We start from the raw sequence: 19,921 nt of genomic DNA, 5'->3' as shown, positions 1-19,921 counted from the left end.
GTACAGCCTACCTACATTATACTGAAGACATGGATCAGACATTGCAATACTACACCCAGACATTTTGCATTTCAGGGAAAAGAAGACGACAAGTAGCCTTTCAGATTAGAATGTTATTATTGTCAGCGACAGTAAACTGTAGTCCAATCAGTTCCTACAGTATCTGTCAACTGAGAGTTTTCAATAACATATACATTATAGCCTACACTGAGTACATTCCAACTTGACATACAGACAGATTATTATGCTTTTTTTTTTAAACAATATGAAACCATCTATACAGTAGTTAATGGAGAGGAGGTGAGTAAAATATACATCTACAAAAAATATATTATTTAATCCCATTTGATATAGAGACAGAGGTTAAATTGTTCAGGGCTCAATGACAGTAAGAGGTCTATTTCATGATCAAGTCAACAACACTGAGCATCTGTCATAGTTCTCTGGTTCTACTAATAAAACTAAAGGTTAAAAGCAGTCTGTTAAAACTCTCTAGTGTTCTCTATGTTAGGATAAACCTAAGAAGTGGTTTTAAAAAAAATACAATTGCACTCAAAAGGCCAGGCGTGCAGGTCTTGACAGTGTGCATTTTCGAGTTAAAAACCTGCTCTACCAGTAAAACAGAAACAGTTCTGATGATTTCTGAGCAGTCAGTGCAGTCTGGAGAAAGGTCTGATATGTACATGAGGTCCCGAAAGAGTTTCAACACCTTCTCACGTCCAAACAACCCAAGTTAGATGCAGAGAGGCGGGGGGATTTCTCCCCTGATTCTCTCGTGGTTTTAGCATCCTCCAGAGAGCCTTTAATGACTCTATAATACATAGATACAGTACGTACAGTATATACATTGATAGATCAGTTGTGGGGCTACACCCATTGCTGGGCAGAAAGCAGCAACGACCCCATGGAAATGACTGATCAAATCACTTCCTGGTTACAGTTTAATGCCTCAACAACATCTCAGGTCCCCACACTTGCCCTTCATATGTCCAAATCCTGTAATATAATCACTTAAAAATTCATTTTTGAAGGCAAAAAAAATAAAAGGAATTAAAAATATCCAAAGACATAAAATAGATCTTCCTTGCTTCAACTTTTTTTTTCTGTCCATAACTGCTTAGTTAGACATCTGTATGAGTGATTGTTGACTGACATGAACATGTATTTGCATATGCCGAATATATTAATACACAGAAGATCCCACACACACACACGCACGCACACGCACACACACACACGCTGTATACCTGATGATCCCACAGCAGACTATGCCGGCGCCCTGGCCATAAACGGGCTGTTGTAAGGACTGCTGTTACTAACCAGGATCGTGTGTGGAGGGTGTCATAACACATAGAAAAGGGCTGATTTTCCTGTACATGAGTCTAGATTCATTGAGCTTGTCAGTTTGATGTTGACACGTGGTCTACGGTGCTCGGTCAAGGCTTTTCCTACAGCACGGCCTGGGCTCTTTCTTTAGTCTTTTCCTCCTCTTGTCGCTTCATGGCCTGGATCACAGCGATCTCTTTGGCCTCTTTCTTCTGGTTCCTTGCTTCAAATAGCAACCTGAATTGAAACAAGGAAAATGGAAAAAGTCTAAATCTAATATGACTTATCACAGAGGCAAACAAATTATGTCTGATTCATTTTTAAAGGTCCAGTGTGTAGGATTCAAGGGGGGTATACTGGCAGAAATGTTTTCTTTAGTGTATAATAACCTAAAAACTAAGGATTTGCTGTGTTTTCGTTACCTGAATTAGCCGTTTATATCTACATAGGGAGCAGGTTCTCTCCCCGAGGTTGCCATGTCACACCGCTACGTTTCTACAGTAGCCCAGAACGTACAACCAAACACTGGCTCAAGATAGGCCCGTGTTCGTGTCGGCCACTGTAGTGATCAACCCCAGCGGAACGGCTTTATTCAGTGTTTTTACCGGTTTTAATCACCTAGTCTGTTTGTTTTGGAGAGGAAGAAACCTCCGCAGATAATTTGGCTCCCGGTAAAATCCTCTGTCACTTGATGAGTTTTTAACCAATATTTTAATGCTAACAGGAAATATGAGGTTGATGTTTGTTGGACTGTGTATACATTTTACTGGAAAATAAGAAATAATATAAAGTCTGATCGACATTAGACATTGATGCATATTTTTGATAAAATATGAAGACCGATGTTAGATAAGGTTTTCATGACCTGCTTAACAGTCAAATTTTGGTATGTAAAAATAATAATTATACTTAGAATAAGTGATATTAAACAATGGACGTCAAAAATTTACTTGAATAACTTTTAAAATCTTGTCTGTGACGGAATTGAACCCAAAGCGACTATTAGTTTTAAAGAATGGATAATAATGATTAGTCCTTTTGCCTGAGGTGGGAAAATATATTTTCCCCAAGGTTTTAACTAGTCTAGTATCAGATGTAGTGATCAGAAATACAATTATTTCAGGTAATTTTTTCAAAAATGTTGAGAGCCAAAATGCACCCTCTTTAACAATCACTTCAGGATTCTTTCAGTTAAAGGCAAAGTTTTCACGCTGGGTGCTGTAGTTAGCGCTAGATGCTACTAAATGCCCCTAAATCTTACACACTGTTAAGAAAAATACTGAATTGCCCAGTGGATATAGTATAATATTGGCTATTTCTGCTGTCAAGCCTTTGTTGAAGTTGACTGGAATTTTGCCTTCTTTTTACCTGTTTTTGATTATCCTTTGCACAATGGCATCTGTAGTGAGGCTGTTCCCACTGTCAACAGTGCGCAGGATTCCTTTCCTCCTCGGCTCCTGGTGAAGAAAACAACCCAAATGAATGTGATTCAGCATCTCTGCAGATTACAGCATTTCATGGAGGTGTTTTTTTCTAAAAAGCTTTGTGTCGGCATTTAGGGTGTTTTCACATATAGACCTTTTTAAACAAACCAAACTCAGTCCTCTTAAGTGCACCAAAAAGTGGACCGACAGAAAAGGGACTCCTTTTTGTGTACACATTGTCAGTCTACTTGATGAGGACTCCGTTCTCTTTCTGGTCAGCTTCAGCTCTGATGAGGTCTCAGTCCTCTTTTTGTTCACTATAGCCAATGTATAATACATATTGATATGGTTTTGTTTTTAGTGTGACGTGGGACTGCAGTGCAGTTATGAAGCCCCACGTTTTCAGATTAACTTAACATATAAGGAAAGCCTTAGCATTTCTGTGCTGTAGACTGTTGCTGTTTAATTTATTCTACATTCCACATCTGGAGACGTGCAGTATCTTTCATAGACCAAACTACTCCTCGTCCTGCATCCTTGCAAGTGCAACAGGCCGGCGTGGTTTCGTCTTTTCTTTCAAACGTGCAACAGCATGTGATAAAGAGGGCTAAATACAGTGGCAAAGAGCAAAGCGAACCTTGAGTGCTTTGGTATGGCTTTGGAGTATGGTCTGCTTCAGAGGGGTCTGAGTTCTCTTGGAGTGTTTCACATATGCACGAAAAATGCTGAGTCACAGCTCTGAGTCAGTTAAGAGGGCTAAAAAAGACCGCGTGTGAAAACACCCCTAGAGTCTTACAGCATAAGGGTCGGATCCATCCTTGTCAGGATATATTTCAGTCTTTCCATGGCATACAAGATCCACCTGTGAATAAAAAGATGTGCTACTTTATTGATTCTTTATCGCAAAGAACATCATTATCTAATGGTGAGTGTTAACTGTATTGCCTAAACTTACCTTGAAATGGTCCAGCAAATCTTTTGTGACTGCAAAGGGTGCACCGATCACCACTTCTGACACATACTGAGGGGAAAAAGCAACACAACAAATTCAGTAATCAGTCACACAAAATGAATAATAGATAAGTACTTGCAATGCACTGTGTTGATGGCGGTAGAACCACATACTGTATAAAAGAAGTGGACGTTGCCACTGTGATGTGACTCATTGGTTTGCAGACTACTGTGTGGCACCTTGGCCGTCGCCATCTCAGCCTTTTTAGAGTGAGGGGTGACAATATTGGATGAGAGGATGGAGCTGGCATGGATACGCACTGCTACACCTCTATCCTGATTGACAGGGCTCAGTGGTAACCACCTATTAATCACAGGGCAGCCATGCCTTAAGCATACCCTGCTTTATCATCTATTTCACTCTAAATGGGAACATCATTTACAAAATGAACCTCATGCTTTATTGAAGAAGACTTGAAACTAGTGATTGAGACCATAAACTCATTTAGAAAACGTCTACTGAGGTAATAAATTAAATGAGAAGTGGGGTCATTTCCTCATAGACTTGTATAGGTTTAAAGCACTTCCACACTGGCTTCACTTTTCAGACCTGGAGGCTGCGTTCACTTCTTTAACAGTCTACGGAAAACGAGAAGAGGAACCTACTCGACAAGCCAGGACGCTGAGGGTTCTCTCGTGGACATTCATGATGGGGTAGTTTTTCCCTTTGTAGCGGTTCACCTCCTGAAAATTTGAACAAAGAGGAAATGTGAAGTAAAATGTCAATGCTCAACTTGAGGAAGCAGCAACTGTCTCACATGGCTGAATAAGAGCACAAGTAGAGTCACCTGATCAAAGTGCAACCCCACTATAATGTATGGCTTTTCTGCGAGCTTATGTACTGCTTCCAGGAAGTCCACATGGCCAATGTCTGACAGGAGGCTAGTTAAGGGTGAATAGGCATTTCAGATAAGCTGACTATTCTGTAACAGCAGTTCACAGAATTGTAAATAATTCGCACAAGTCTTTTCTTAGTGAGGGTTTAAAAGGATACGGAAGAGGTCAAAGGCTCCTGCCACATAGATGATAGTGTCTCCAGGTTGAGGCTCCTGGCCTGAAGCAAACTGGATGATCTTCTGTGAAGTCTGCAGGAACTGAGACACCCCGGTCCAGGGACTGTGGCCCTTCTGACCATGCGACCCCCATAATCCAGAAACAGGCACAATGAGTACAAACACCGTAACAATAAGACAGATACACTTCAGTATCATCACTGGAGTATGTTGAGTGCATGAGACAAGAGCACTGCATCACTGCCACCTAGTGGTGTGAGCAGCAATGTCCCCTTTGCTCCATAGCAAACTCAAGGCTGTCCCACAAATCCCCAGCACATGTATTCAGCCCTCGCCAAATGAACAGCATCACTCTGCCAGTCTTAAATGTCCAAATGTAGAGAGACCCTCTGCTGCTTTCACACTATTCAAATCCCCAGCGTGTTGACTCTGAGCTACTTTACCCATCCAGCAACAGAAGTGGCATTCACTGTTTTACTGGCAAGGCCAGCAACTTGATTATAAAGTGGGTACACAGTAAAGGCCTTTGTTTAATAATGGTTGACGTCTGGCCCACTTAGCAACTTTGACTACTTGAATGACAAAACAGTGAAGGAAGAGGAAGCTGAAGGAGAAGAAGACTACCAAGAATTGAGATTTAAAGGGGGACTATTATGCTTTCACATATCTTGTGTCTTAGATATAGTGTTACAGTGAGGGATGTTCAAATTAAACGTGGTCAAAGTTCTAGATAATAAGGTAAACATATGTAGAAGTAGAAAAAACCTCAGCTTTCCTTTCATTTTTTTCTATTTTGTCTACAATATGATATCATAGCGTGCCAGATTTCTTTATATGGTCATCTGCTCCAGGTACGCTTCTGCAAGTGTTTACATAGCCTACACTGCTACATGTAGCTACATGCTAACTTCAGGGAAACATATAAATTCGGTTGCTGATGTTGTGAACTTCTCCTCAATTTTGGATCATATTCCTGCTGGAATATATCCATTGTTGTTTAGAAGCTATTGTTGGTGATACTTCACAGTGGAAGAGCCGCTGTGCTCTATTATAGTCATTCCCTGACCCTGGGAAACGGACTGATCAGAGCAGACTGGGCCCAGAAGTCCTCTGCATAGCAAACGATACGTCACATCGACTGAGCTGCAAACAGATGACTGCCGTTTGACAGCTGATTGACAGCTGTCAGAAGTCCCAATGACGGATGACAGCGCATTCAAGAAACAGATGACCAGTCAAATAGTAATAATAGGAATATCAATTGTTTAAGTTACCAAAATAAATGCCACAAACACCAATAGGACAAAATGAAAACGACAGGGAACTGCAGATGTAATTTCACTGTCGCAAATATAATATGTTAGAATCTACAATCTGTGCAGCTATAACTTTAAAGTTAAACTACATACATTGCAAAGTAACAACAGCAGAGCTCTGTGGGTTTATCTACATCCCTGATAATCTCAGTAAGTGGCGTTTGCTTATCTCCGAGGTAATGGATGCAAAAGCAAGGGGGTCAAAGTTCAGGGTGTAACGTTATGAGAAAGTGGTATGTCCCGCTGTATGTGTGCATACTGCATGCAACAGTTCATACTGTTTAAGGGCAGCTGCAGTACCTACTAAAAGTAGAAAGAAAAAGTATGCGATTCGGGACGCACCCACAGTAGAGACCTCAAATAAAGTATGAACCTGAAAATGAGCGTAATAGATCCTCTTTAAAAACACACTGGTAATAAGCTGAGGATTTGATATTGACTACGTGACATTCAAATAATCTGTGAATATGTTTGGTACCTACCTTTCCAAAGTTGTCTGTGTGCTGCTGATAGTCTGAACTATCCTAAAGAGAAGAGAGGATTGAATTAGGGTTGTGCTGCGCACTGAGACTGAGATTTGGAGAGAATAAGGCTGCACTTACAATGTTGCTGTGATGTGCTTTGGTCATCAGTAGCATCCTGCCAACCAGATCTGTGGTTGAAACTCCCTGGGTTCTCTTACACTCCCTGGAACAGCATAAAACACAATTAAAAAACTTCAGAAACACATGCATCTTGTCAAAACTGTTATCAATCTTCTGCATATTAACTCACCTGTACCGCCCTGACTTCTTCACCTCTTCATATGTGTCCTTCCCATCCACTGTTAGAGTTATATCATCTGCAACGACAAAAAATCAGCAATCTAGCATTATACTGAGAGCTTATGACAATGAATCTGTTTGTGCATCTAAATAAGGACATGAGGTTGTGATAGAAGTGTACCTCCATGCACACAGAAATCACAGTTGTACTTGTCGAGGGTCTGGAGGGTGGTAACGTAAGGCGCTCCTTCCACGACCTCATCCACCCACTTTATGGCCCGCACCATCTTGTATCTTTCTGCCTGAGTGAAGACTGGCGGACCCTTGTGCTTCGCAATCTCACCTTAAAAACAAAACATGTACACTCAGATGAAACCATACCGTTGACACATAAATAAACTGAGACTAAACAGAACAGCGAGACAGAAATCTCCCTTTGCGTGACATTCTGATAAGCAGTTTTTACAGTCACTGAACGCAGCATCGCCCTCGTCACTGAGATAGTTTATTTGCACTTCAGCAGATATCTGTGCTGGGCCTGACTACTAAGTCACTCTGAGTTATCTTAACGTCAGAATGCTCCAGCGTACCATAGGAGGGCGAGATGCAATCACCCTGAGTCGCTGCACTAGTGTCACCACAGCCCCTCCAAAGGGTACAGGGCACAGCTGGTGTCTGCCTGGTAATGATGGGACTGAAGATCATAAACAGAGGCTACAGGTGCCATGGCTCCCCAGACCCAGCAGCTCCAGGCTGAACCATGCATGAAGAGTATTAGGAGGAGTATTAGAATTAATGATGGGAAAAAAAAGTCATGTACAGATGAGCTAGACTTTTAAGACAGGGTTTCCACCGAAGATGTGCAGTTGTAGTGTTGGAGGGGAAAATGAGTCAATGGCTCTGAGCCTTACTATCTGTGTGTACTCCAACGATGAGGTAATCTCCCATAGCCTTGGCCTGTCGCAGCTGGTTGGAGTGTCCATAATGGACCATGTCATAGCTGGGAGGATGAAAAGAGAAGAAGTCACATAAAAGTTACATGATCGTAGTGAGGCAAAGGAGCTGTAGGAATTAAAGGATTGTTTGTAAAACTCTTGGTTAGAAAATCAAAGATAAAGGATTCTTTGAATTAGAGTAATAAGGTTTGGCAGCCACTCTTTAATCAAAGTTAAAACACGTTGCACATGTATGTCTTCCCCAGTACACATGCTTTATCCTGATGATAGCAAGATAGTTAGAAACATCTGGTGGATAAAGCACAGTGTACTGGACTGTACACAGATGTCTGAGTGTCCCTGAATGCACCAATTAGGTTTTTCCCCACAACTTTTAGTTCATTTTGACTAAAAAAAAAAAAAAGAAAGTTGATTAAAACATTGTGAAATAAATGAAAAGTAATGACTACCTGGGGTGTGGGAGATCAATACATTTTAATGGACGGGCTAAAACATGCAAACTACTAGTGTGAGCCTTTAAAGGAGCAGTGTGTGGAATTTAGTGGCACCTAGTGGTGAGGTTTGCAGATTGCAGCTGCCAAGCATGAACTCCCAGTTAGGATTCGTTTTGTGTTCAATGTTCAGGAGGGGTATTTTTTTTATTTTTTATCAGGAGTCAAGTCTCCACAGAGGTCTCTTCATCTCCAAAACAAATGCACCTGGGGTCTCATTTAAAAACACTGCATACGCACAAAATGAGTCCTGAAAGAGGTGTACACTGCCTACATAAAAGTTGTGATCTATAATAACAGACCTGATGGGAGAAACTTTGACCCATGCTTACGAACATTTTGGAGACAGGAAATTGGTGACGCAGATGGTGAGCAGGAAGCCTGATCGTACACATCGTCAAATATTTTTTAGCGCACGCCACTTCTGGCTTTTGTTCGTATATACATTTTTAGTTTGGATTCTACGCGTTGTTTCATAAATGAGACCCTTGGTGATTTAAGCACTGAATAAAGCAGTTTACGGTTAAAAAAAATCTGTGTTTTTGCGAGGCTGTGCATCATCATCGCAAATTGGCCGCTAGCCCAGCACCTGCTAATGTGAACTCACTTTCTTCCTTTGATAACACAGAGGTCTCTTCCTCTCTAAAACGCAGGATTTAAACCGGTAAAAACACTGAATAAAGCAGTTATACGTGAAAAATCTGTTTTTTTTTCCAACGTTATTTGGCTCGTCTTGGAGGGACTGCTCAGTATGGTGGCTAGGGATGCACCGATCGAATATCTGGATCAAATATCGGCCCCGATATCATCAAAACAGACGGATCGGGTATCGGAAAATGCAACCTATACCTGCGGCAATCCTTTCCCTTTAAATCTATTGCGACGTGAGCTACGTCATACGTCATGGAGTGAAGGAGAGAATCTGCTCTTTCAACTGCTGTTGCACAATTATTTGTTTTTGTTAAAAATAAATAGTTCATCATTGCATTAATCTGTTTCATCTTTTTTCATTTTATCTTAGGAAACAACTGTGTAGTCATCAATGCCTGATGCCTCTAGTCTTTTCTGTTCTACATATAAACGTATATAGCTTTTTAGGTCAACCATGGTGTCGGCTGATACTCAAAGCCACAGCATCAGGATCGGTATCGAAACTGAAAAAGCTGGATCTCTAATGGTGGCTGATGCGAAAACATGAATAGCCCTATCTAGAGATAGTGTTTGAATGGTCCGTTCATGGCAGTACAACATGTCGATCTCCATATACGAGGACCTGCTCCCTATGTAGACATAAGCTAATTATTCTAAGGGAACGTAAACACAACAATTCTTATCATACTCTGACGAAACATACTTATTATATTGCATTCCATTTCCGCCTGTATATCCCCCTAAATCCTGCACACTGGACCTTTAATATTCAGTGTTTCTGATATTATCGACCCATCAAACTAATCCACGCACATTCATTCATGCAGTCTCCTAGATATCTGATCAAAGTCTCAACATAAAAAAGTCTCCAGCACAGCCAGTGTGTTTTACCCTCCCACTTCACTCCACCCCAGCCATGATACCATCTGTAGATAATTAGATTAGCACAGATTGGAGACTGAGATTGTAACATGGTAATCTAGCATAGTAATAGAGAACAGATGGGCATTAGCCTTCCATCACTATTTCTACAGCCAACAGCTGACATCAGTCCGATCATTCTCCTTTCTGCTCTACTTGGAACGTGATATTGACATCTGCACAGAAAAGAGAAGAATGTGCTCTGACTGGTGAGAGCGACCGCAGGTGTCACTGAGGATGCACTGAGTTCATTAGCATATTAGCAGAGAAATTTGGTGACAATAGCTACTATCATCATTAGCATTTCTGTGACGGATATTAACTGGCTGAAATGGGGGGAAAAACACATTAAAACTGGCACCTGCTTCCTCTTTAGTACATTAAATTACACGTCAGGTCTCTCAGGAGTCAGGTGAAAAGCAGCACTATGAATAGCATCTTCAAAAAATCAATAAGAAAACAGATGAGCACTGCCAGGACTACAGTATGTACACAGCCACAACAGCAACAGGATCCCATGTTGTTTGCAGCCCCAGGCTATGCTAATGAAAGACAGCATCTGTGCCCTGCTGTGGTGTCACTACACACAGCCTGACTGGAAACAGCCTGGACTGCACTTGAGTGGATTGTAACACAAAAACAACTATTCCCAGACTCTGGGGCTTCTCTATACGTGATTCAGATGCATCCACTACAGAGTGCACAAAGGTGAGCCACAAAAAGAGGCTTGTTGTGGAGGAAGCAAGATGTTCTCTGTGTGTGTGTGTGTCTTGTGCTGTCAATCTGTTGAAATGGGATCCACGTGTTCGGGCTCTGAGGCGATAGTGCGGGGCCGGAAGAATGCAGCAAAGGGGAGCATTTGGAGGTGAATGAATAGGGAAGGAAACTCGGAGACCCAGACAGAGTTACATAAGACTAGGAGGCTGCTTTTGGGGGTGTTACACTAGCTCAATGGCCAACATGTGTTACCGTATTCCTGTTGTATTTTTTAGCAGGGATGGATCATGACCGTGACATGGTTAAATATTAATTAGCTTAGGCTGTTAGCGGACACCCAAACATCACCTGTAGACGCTTCTGGAGAACAAAGCCACACAGACATCTGTGGACACTGAGAGAATACAATGGGACACGTGTAGGGATTGAGGGAGTACAAAAATTATAATCTTGAATTAAAAATTTAAATACATGGACACATAGTAATGATGTTTTTATTGAGTAATTCTCAGGATACCAATAGTCGCAATAGTTGCTTCACTGAGGCTTTAGATAGCACATTTATGGTCCTGCATGGACGGAGTACCTCAGCAGAGACACAGTGGAAGTGGACTTTACCCTCCTCTTGCTGATGCTTCATTGACAACTGATCTTTAACCCCTGTCACCTCTTCTCATTGTGACAAATAAGCATCTGTGTGCAGAGAAAAAGGGGCCGGGTCAACACATGAAGTGACTGTGCTCTTTCCTTGGAATTTTCCTCTCATACCGCTGACAACGCTGGATGTCAGTAAGTGCGCGTTGGCGTACAGTAGGGCTCCGGGGGTGGGGGGGGACAATGCACTCAGTGACGGGAAAGGCTGCACGGGCCACAACGCCCGTAGCAGGTGTGGGCCGGAGGGGTTAGAGGGGGTTAATGGCATGGGCTCTGTTGACATTGGCTCTCTTTGCGTGCTCACCCCACCGGTTAACATTCTGGCATCCCAAATATTCTGCAACATTCCATCAAACCACGGATAGACAGCCACACCTAAATGGCAGGAATTCGACCAGAGAAAGCCACCGTAATCCTGGCCTTCATACAGATATTCAAAACATTTATTTTTCCGCCGCACCATGGAGCCCACACTCTGTCCACCAAGGCTTGGTGCTTCTCCCAGAGGGGGCATCTTAGAGGGTCACGTCTAGGGGCTGCAGCTAATGATTATAGTCATTAGCAAATAATAGTTTTGTGTAGAAACTTAAGTATTTAAACATCTTGTTTGGGTCAACCAACAGCCCAAAACTCAAAGATGGTCAGTTTACAATCACCTACGCAATGAAAAGCATCAAATCACCTCTGGTACCAGTAAATATTTGGCATATTTCTCTGCTTTAAAACACCAATTAATCAATTGCAAAACAGTTGGCAATACATTCTCTGTCAATTGATTAATCGATTAATCAGTTCCCCACATTTTTGAGATGCATACAGCTGAAAATTCTGCTGCCACCTCAATATAATAGCGGAGGAAAATCATTTTTGTTTTCAGCAATGTCTCGTTTCAAAGCCAAAGACCTCACTGTCAAAAGTTTTAATTATTTTCTGCAGAAAACACACTCATTTTAGAGGTGTTTTCTGCCTCCAGTAGAAAATAATTTCTTGAAGTGTTCAGATTAAGGTGTGGACAGTGGTTGTGGAAAGAGATCTATAGTTTGCTTACTGTTTTTCAAATGCAAGGAGCACAACTTTTTTTTGCACGGTTACATACAAACATGTCTACATGAATTATTATTGCATCTTTTTTCTAGTTTAACTAGTTCTAGTTTAAGTTTAACCCGCATATAGATTGCCATTGTATTTTCTTGCATGTTTTACCAGCATTTAGCTAGTGGATGGTGCCAATTTTGTACCCTGACTGTCACTGTGTGATCCATTTTGTCATTTAAAACTATAACTTACTAACTTACTAACTATAACTAACCATAATGTCCTGTTAAGCAGGCTGCAGCAAAGAAGTATTCTGTATCTGATCCTCTACATGACAGTCCTCCTGAAAGTGTCATGGTGAGGTGGCTGAAATATTAGTGCACTGACCGAGCCCCATACGTGGATCTGAGAAGACACCAAAACTTCTAACCTCACCTAGTCCAGTTAATGAAACCTGTAGAGCGTGTTCAGCATCATTTAGCTTGTTAAAAGTTAATATGGCTGCCTGTCATTTTTTTAACAAGGAGGACATTATTGCTGCTGCTGCCGAAGTGTTTTAGTTGGACACTGAATTTTTCCCAAGGAACCAAGAGAAAAAAACAAAAAACATATTAATAATATAAGTTGAAAAGTATGATATAAGACCATAAAGCTGGAGGAGCAGAGCGAACAAACACCTTTGTTGTACATGCTTTGCCAATCGATGTGAACGCAAGTGCTAATTTTCTCTGGTTAGTCTCGCCCTTCCCACAGATGTGTGTGTGCTCACTTTAATCACCTGTATTGCATTAAAGGCCACGTCTGGCGCTGCGTGAGTGCCTTGCCCAACTCCCAATATAATTATTCTTTATTACATTACACCGTGCTGAAAGAAGACGCCTTGTTTGTACAGGTGCCATTATGGCATCATGAAAGTAATCCAATGAAAAGTCAAACTGAGCATGTTTGGAGTGTTCTTAGCCTCACGCCCCAAAATAAATAAATGTATTGTTTTTAAATTAAATGTGTGTACATTATCATGCTGTGGTGTTAGACTATTTGAATAGACATTTTGACTTTTAGGAGGAGAAGCACAAGAGTTGCCAGTAAGATTAATGATGGCTCGTTATATTCATTTGTCCAAGTGACAAAATATCCTGCATGTTTGTGCTGCAATAATTGTAGTCTAAACATCCATCTCGTAAAGCTGACATGGTCACACACATATGCCATCAATTCAGCCTAATATGTCTGTGCCTCCTTGTGCCTAATATCACCGCTGTGACCACCTGAACACCTTCGTGGCAATGTGACCTTCTTGGTTGTGTCTCAAGGCGTGGCATTATGGATTTTATATAGACCTATAAACATATTATATAAGCTTTTATACCAGTAAAGTATGATGAGGATTTTTGGAAGCATCTATGCAAAATCTTACACATAAATTCAACATTTAGCCTGTGCTATGCTTGACAATGGTGTCTTGATTCTTATAAGCTTGTTTAGTGTTAAGTTTGTACAACAAATTAATTTTGACCACATACATTGCCATTATAAGCATTACCACAGAGTATACTGGTCATATTTTGGAGGCTCCCTCTTCATGACAGTGAGTTATAATAAATGGCAGCAATAAAGATCAATATTAATCTGTCCTGGTGTTATTATGTAATAATGTGTCTACTGATGAGGAAAATTGACACCAGGATGTCCCAGTGATAATGTAGAGTAAGTGATGGAATAAGTCCTGAGTTATACAGGTTATGTGGTGGTCATTGAAGCCCTCATGGCAGAATATATGCAGTGGGATATCCAGTTAAAAGTTGAGTGTATAGTGATATCTCTGGAGGATGAAGCAGCAGTCCTGAGAGCTGTGTCACCTGCAGCAGGCCTGTCCGGAGGTAGGTGACACACAGCCTGACACACTCATTAGATGGTGCACGATGCAGACAGTAAGGACAATACTGCATCTTCATCTTGCCATAATTTATCCGGTGCATTACTCACCAGCCATCGCACCACACCCGGATTCTTCGCCTCCTCTTCTCGGGACTGCACGCTGCAGCGCCGGGGGTCGTCCCTGCGTCTTTCCCGGCTGCTGTGTTCACTTGGTGGTGGTGATGTCCGTTCTTGATCATGGTGAGGCTGCCGGGTGATGACCGCGTCAGGTGCCACAGATCCCTCCAGGTGAGATGGTGAGCGGTGGCAGTTGTGTGCCCCGTTTCAGTGCAGGACAGCCGGTTTCTGTGTCAGCACCAGCAGCAGCAGCAGCAGCAGTGGGTGCGATGCGCAAACGCCTCCTCCACGGGCGACGCAACGACGCACGACGCGCTACATCAAGCCGGCCAAAGAAAGCAGATAAACCACGAAGGAAATGAAGCACTGCTTATAAAACTCACTGCAACACACCTCTGTGGTGTGTACTTTTATTTTGAAAAGACCAAACATGAAGTAATGAGTTCATTACGACAGACTTGACACAGGTTGAATCGTACGATGGAGTGCCGGTGCACGCAGCCGACATGTTGTTACATAATAGCGGCGTTTTCCACTGTCATGTGACAGTATCTGGATTCCCACAGAAATAGCAGGCTATCTGCCAGAGTGTCTTTGATGACGTGCCAGGTTGGGGTCAGCACCTTCACCTCAAGTAAGATAACCACAACAATATATTTCTTTTTGTCTTTAAAATACACCTCTTACACTTTCTACACTTTATAGTTTATTTAATATGGACCTCACAGCAGCATTAGAAATGTATATTAATGCTTACTCAGTTTCTTTTTATATAAAGGATGGTACACCTTTTGTCCACTATTATTTTTACTATTATTTTACTTTTTTCTCTCTACTAATTTAATAAATTTTACAGTAGTAGTAGTAGCATCTATTATCATTATTGTTATTATTATTTAATCAATTAATATTATTATTTTAAGTAAATAATCTAGTTGTTTATTTTATTTATTTTTGTGTGTGTGTGCTTCCCCCAGTCCTCCTTTCTACCCTATCTCACACACACCCTACATCCATGCTTGCCTACCCTCACTCACACACACACACACACACACACACACTCGCCTGCACACCCATATGTGACAAAACTGACCCGTACTTGTGTTATCCATGTTGCTCTGCCATCTATTTTTCGTTTCGTACCCTGTTCTATGTTCTGTCTCATACATGTACTGTTCTGTCCCTTGTCTTGAAATAAAAAAAAAGAAATGTATATTAATGCACGAGAACCAGAAACTAATTTACAACACCTGTCCACTGGAGGCCTGAAAGAAGAAAGAAAATACAAATTATGATATTAAAAAGAAAAGAAAATGCATCCACAAACGCATACACAGATTTAAAAAGATCAGCATCTCCATTCACAGTATGCATCCACAAATATTCACCTAAGATACATCCACAAATAAACACATGAATTGCATCCCCATATCCAAACACAGGACCTGCTTAGCTGAATAAAACAAGTAACATTGGAGATATGGTAAGAATAATGAACTTTAACTTGTACAGCACCTTTCAAAACACAGCTACAATAAAACTACACACACTTCAAAGACAAGGAGAACAAAACAAAGCAATCTAAGTAATAAAATAAGGAAGGCCAAAACTAAAATCAAGATCAAGATAATAAATGGGAAATAACATCAATAAGATAGCAATAAAATAGACAGACAGCTGATAGAAGTATGTTTTTAGAGAGACTAAAATGAAGACAGTGACTCAGACAGCCTTACACCCTCAGGCAGGTCATTCCAGAGCCTCGGGGCCCTGGTGGCAAAAGCTTTGCCTCCTTTGGTCTTCAGTCTGGACTCTGGGACAAGCAGAAGACCTCTGCCTGAGGATCTCAAACTACACAGGGGTTCATAAGGGACTAGCAGGTCTGAAATGTAATCTGGAGCCAGGCCATGAAGAGCCTTAAAGTCAGTCCTAAAACAAATGGGGAGCCAGTGTAAAGAGGCTAAAACTGGTGTGATGTGGTCGTGCTTCTTGGTTATTAAGATATGAATAAAGGTTGTTGCAATAATCAAGACATGAAGAGATGACGTTGTTGCTTTATGTGTTGAGACAGGTGACCAGTAGATGGCAGTATTTGTTTTGTGATATGTTGTGACCCAATTACAAGGATTTCTGTTTTCTTAGAACTGAGCTGAAGAAAATTTAAAGACACCCAGTTTTTGATATCATAAAGACAGTCCTGTAGAGAACTCAGCATGCTGAGGTCAGTGGGTTTAACAGGGAGGTACAGCTGAGTGTCATCTGCATAACAGTGGAGAGAGACACACATTCCTCCTTTGTGCTTCTAGGAAAAATATCACAAACAATAATGCTTTTTTTTTTCAATTTAACCAATTTTTAACCAGTTAAAGGGAAACCTGGCCAAGACAGCAGCATACAAAAAGTTTCAGCCAAACAGCCACACAATAAGCATAAAAGACACACAGTAACTTGTAGAAATATTAGAACAACTATGCACAATGACAAACAGATTCATTCATCCTCGTACTTCTGAGAGCTTTAAAATCAGGCAGTGGGACCAGTTCACATAGTTTCAACTCTTTTTGAAGGTTATTCCAAGTGAGAGGAGCAGAGCACATAAAAGCTTTCCTTCCCAGCTCAGTCTGTGCACCAGGAGCACACAACAACACTAAGTCTTGTGATCTCAGACTAAAGCTACTGTCAGATCTCTGTTCAATCACAGTACAAATATATGAAGGGAGTTTACCCAGTAAGGCTTTATAAATGGACAAATACCAGTGACTGAGCCTATGAAAGGTTAAAGAAGGCCAACCAGCCCTGGAATAAAGTCTCAGTGCACTATGATGTGCTTTATCTAACATGTGCAGACAATGTGCAGATGCATTCATGTGCAACAGATCACCATAATCTAGAAATGGTAAAAACATAGCAGCAACCAGTCTTTTTCCAGCCTCAAAGGAGACACAGGACTTGTTTCTGAGATTTAACCCTAACTTCAGCCTCAGCTTTTTAAGAAGATTATTAACCTGAGGTTTAAAAGACAGGGAGTCTGTAAAATAAAATAAAATAAAATAAAACGGAATTAAATTAAATGAAATCAAATTAAAATAATTTTAAAAAGAATTAAAGGCTAAATAAATACAAACTGCAACCTATCTATGAACACATACAGAAACACTGGGCAAATTTACATAATCTATCTATAGATATATTGATTTAGCATATATAAAAGTTATTTTAAAATATTACTGTGAATTTGTGGTGACTAATAAGATCACAAGCAAGAAGGAAATATCTCCATACTGGGCAATTTTTATGTGCATCTAAAACCAATAATAATTACTGGTATAATTCTCCAATTTCTACGTATATAAATTTATTTTTGTTGTGTGTTTTTTTTCCTTATTTTTTTTAATTTGTTGTTTTTATATATATATATATATATATACATATACACACACATACATTTTTACAAACTTTAAAGTCTAACTAAGGTGGATAAAACAAACATATGCAATCAATTAAAAAAAAGACAAAAATGAATTACAAACAGGCTTAGCTGATAGATCATGAAGTGCATGAAAAAATAAATATAAATAGATAAATAATTACAGGCATGCAACCCAACAGCCCTGCAGTAAATCTTTATTTTACTGCTTGATTTTTGTTGACACTCTTATCAGTGTTCATTGTCAAGGTCAAGGTCAAATTTATTTTTATAGCACATTTAAAAACAAGCAGAGTTGACCAAAGTGCTTCACAAGCATACAATAAACTAACAATAAACAGAAACACATGGCAAACAAACAAAAAACAATATATGGAGATGTTAAAGATCAGCTCACATTAAAAGCCAAAGAAAAAGGTACGTCTTTAGTAAAGTCTTGAAAGATTCAGCGGTCTGAGCAGTTCTTATCTGCATGGGTAAACTATTCCAAAGGTTAGGAGCAGCCACAGAAAAAACTCGGTCACCTCTATTTTTTAGTCTGGATCTAGGGACACCCAGCAACATCTGACTGGATGACCTCAAAGCTCTGACAGGTGTGTGGATGCGTAACATCTCACATAAGTAAGGTGGTGCCGTGCCGTTTAAAACCTTAAAAACAAGCAATAAAATCTTAAAATCAATCCTGAAGCGGACAGGAAGCCAGTGAAGTGAGATCAAGACTGGAGTGGTGTGCTCATGTTTTTTTTTGTTTTATTTAAAACAAGAAAATTATTCCACAAAAAAAGATAATGTTTTGTTATATTTTAAGTTTGTCTAATTGGCTTATACAACATCACCAACCATGCTTTCAAAAGGTTAAATAAACGCCTCACTTGCACAGTGTCAATAAAATCTGAACTCACAAACCTTTACTGTGATGCTGTTAGTGATTTTCCTAACTGACATAGTAAAGCTGTGCAGTGTAGGGGAAATCCTTCTGTTAAGAGTGTGTGGCGTCATCTTGTGGAAAAACCCTGTTAAATCACACAAGGTCTTTACACAGACGTGCCAGCAGAGGGAAACCCAGCCCCACTTATTGCATGAGAGCTGGGGCAAGGTGTACTCCTCACTACATCCTGGTATCTGCTGTCTGGAGTCTTTAACTTGGCTTTTATCCTGTGGGTTTTTCGTATAGCTGCAATGGCACTGACTGTCTGAAAAATCATGGTGTTTGATACGATAAGAATCCTTCATATGATGTGTCATCACTACAGCTGTATGTGGTTCAAATATTTGCTGATGGTACGAGGAGTAATACACCTCTCACCCAGTGCAGCATCTCTTACAAACAGGCATGTCCTCTGCCGTGGTGACATTTGCAGAGCGGAGCACCATGCCAAGCTTTGGCACGGCAAACGTGCTAAATGAACGGCCTTGCTGATGGGGATGGCAACATTAATTGTACAGCGGGGCTCTGGTCTGAGAACTGGGGCAGGCACCTGCTGCAGAAGTGGGTGAAGATGAAGAATGCTGTCCTAGATTGCCCACCAGCTCACCTTAACCCAACCCGCCAAATTAATCAACTCTTCAGAGGCCATCCGGTTGTCTGGGGCAGGCATCCAGAGGAAGAGGAGCCTGATTTAAGGCACAGGTCACACAGACCTGTAGGAGTCTCTTCAATTTAAGACAAAGGGGGGAACAATACCACTCTGCATCGCTGCAGAGGCACTGGGGTTTAGACTCACCCCCGCAGGATGGAGGGGTAAGATGTAGCTCGTCTTCAGCCATCTGTCTCTTTGTCTCCGCGTGTTCTCTCATGAGATGTGTTTTGAATGTGCTGGGGTTGAAACGCTGCTGAGGAGGGTGATGTTTGATGAGGTGCGCTGAGACAGAGGGGGGGTTTAGGAGGCCCATAGGGAGCACAGATGACTAACTCACTACTCCTCCTAATCTAGGACAAGCACACCTAGACATCCTTCATGACTCTAATGTTTTACTCGTGTCGGGCCAAAAATATGTCCGCTGAGGTTAGCCAAAGTGGGTCGCCCAACGGCTTTTTTTGGATCACAGAAAAAGAAATCGTGCCATCTAAATGATCGCTGTCTTCTAAAACCCACCCTGGACGGCAAAGAGCCTTCCCCGCCAGTTTATTTTTACAAGTATCAAACTGGGTCAATGACGCCACAGAATATGACAAAACCCCATTTCAACAGTGTTTAAAAGCCTCCAAAGAGACAGAGT

At 41.0% G+C, this 19,921-nt stretch overlaps 1 protein-coding gene across 2 annotated transcripts; it reads right to left on the bottom strand.

Annotated features, from left to right (window-relative positions):
- Positions 1–8: 8 nt before the first annotated feature.
- LOC126405780 (ethanolamine-phosphate cytidylyltransferase-like) lies at positions 9–14,591 on the bottom strand. Of its 2 annotated transcripts, none has more exons than XM_050069705.1 (13): positions 14,266–14,591; positions 7,766–7,854; positions 7,036–7,197; positions 6,865–6,931; positions 6,693–6,777; positions 6,574–6,614; positions 4,756–4,904; positions 4,550–4,632; positions 4,368–4,445; positions 3,706–3,771; positions 3,547–3,612; positions 2,695–2,783; positions 9–1,563 (listed from the first exon to the last, which is right to left on the bottom strand). In XM_050069705.1, exons 1-13 carry the CDS (start codon positions 14,394–14,396, stop codon positions 1,449–1,451), a joined length of 1,221 nt encoding a protein of 406 aa, XP_049925662.1. In that variant the 5' UTR covers positions 14,397–14,591; the 3' UTR covers positions 9–1,448. The 2 variants fall into 2 exon arrangements, with proteins under 2 accessions (XP_049925662.1, XP_049925663.1); XM_050069706.1 differs by having other exon boundaries at positions 4,756–4,888; positions 6,573–6,614; positions 14,266–14,589.
- Between the last annotated feature and the right edge of the window lie 5,330 nt (positions 14,592–19,921).

Source organism: Epinephelus moara, chromosome 18 (genome assembly GCF_006386435.1).
Source record: "Epinephelus moara isolate mb chromosome 18, YSFRI_EMoa_1.0, whole genome shotgun sequence".
Lineage (NCBI taxonomy): Eukaryota > Metazoa > Chordata > Actinopteri > Perciformes > Serranidae > Epinephelus > Epinephelus moara.
Note: the sequence above shows the minus strand (reverse complement) of the source record. Positions and strands in the feature narration are given on the sequence as shown.

Bases quoted from the DNA above. Each gene is read 5' to 3' on its own strand.
- LOC126405780 (XM_050069705.1), bottom strand. From the start codon at position 14,396: ATGATCAAGAACGGACATCACCACCACCAAGTGAACACAGCAGCCGGG. The intron at 6,778-6,864 runs GTGAGTTAATAT...ATGCTGTTCCAG, and splicing joins AAGAAGTCAGGGCGGTACAG to GGAGTGTAAGAGAACCCAGG. The intron at 3,772-4,367 runs GTAGGTTCCTCT...TTTTCCCCTCAG, and splicing joins TCAGCGTCCTGGCTTGTCGA to TATGTGTCAGAAGTGGTGAT.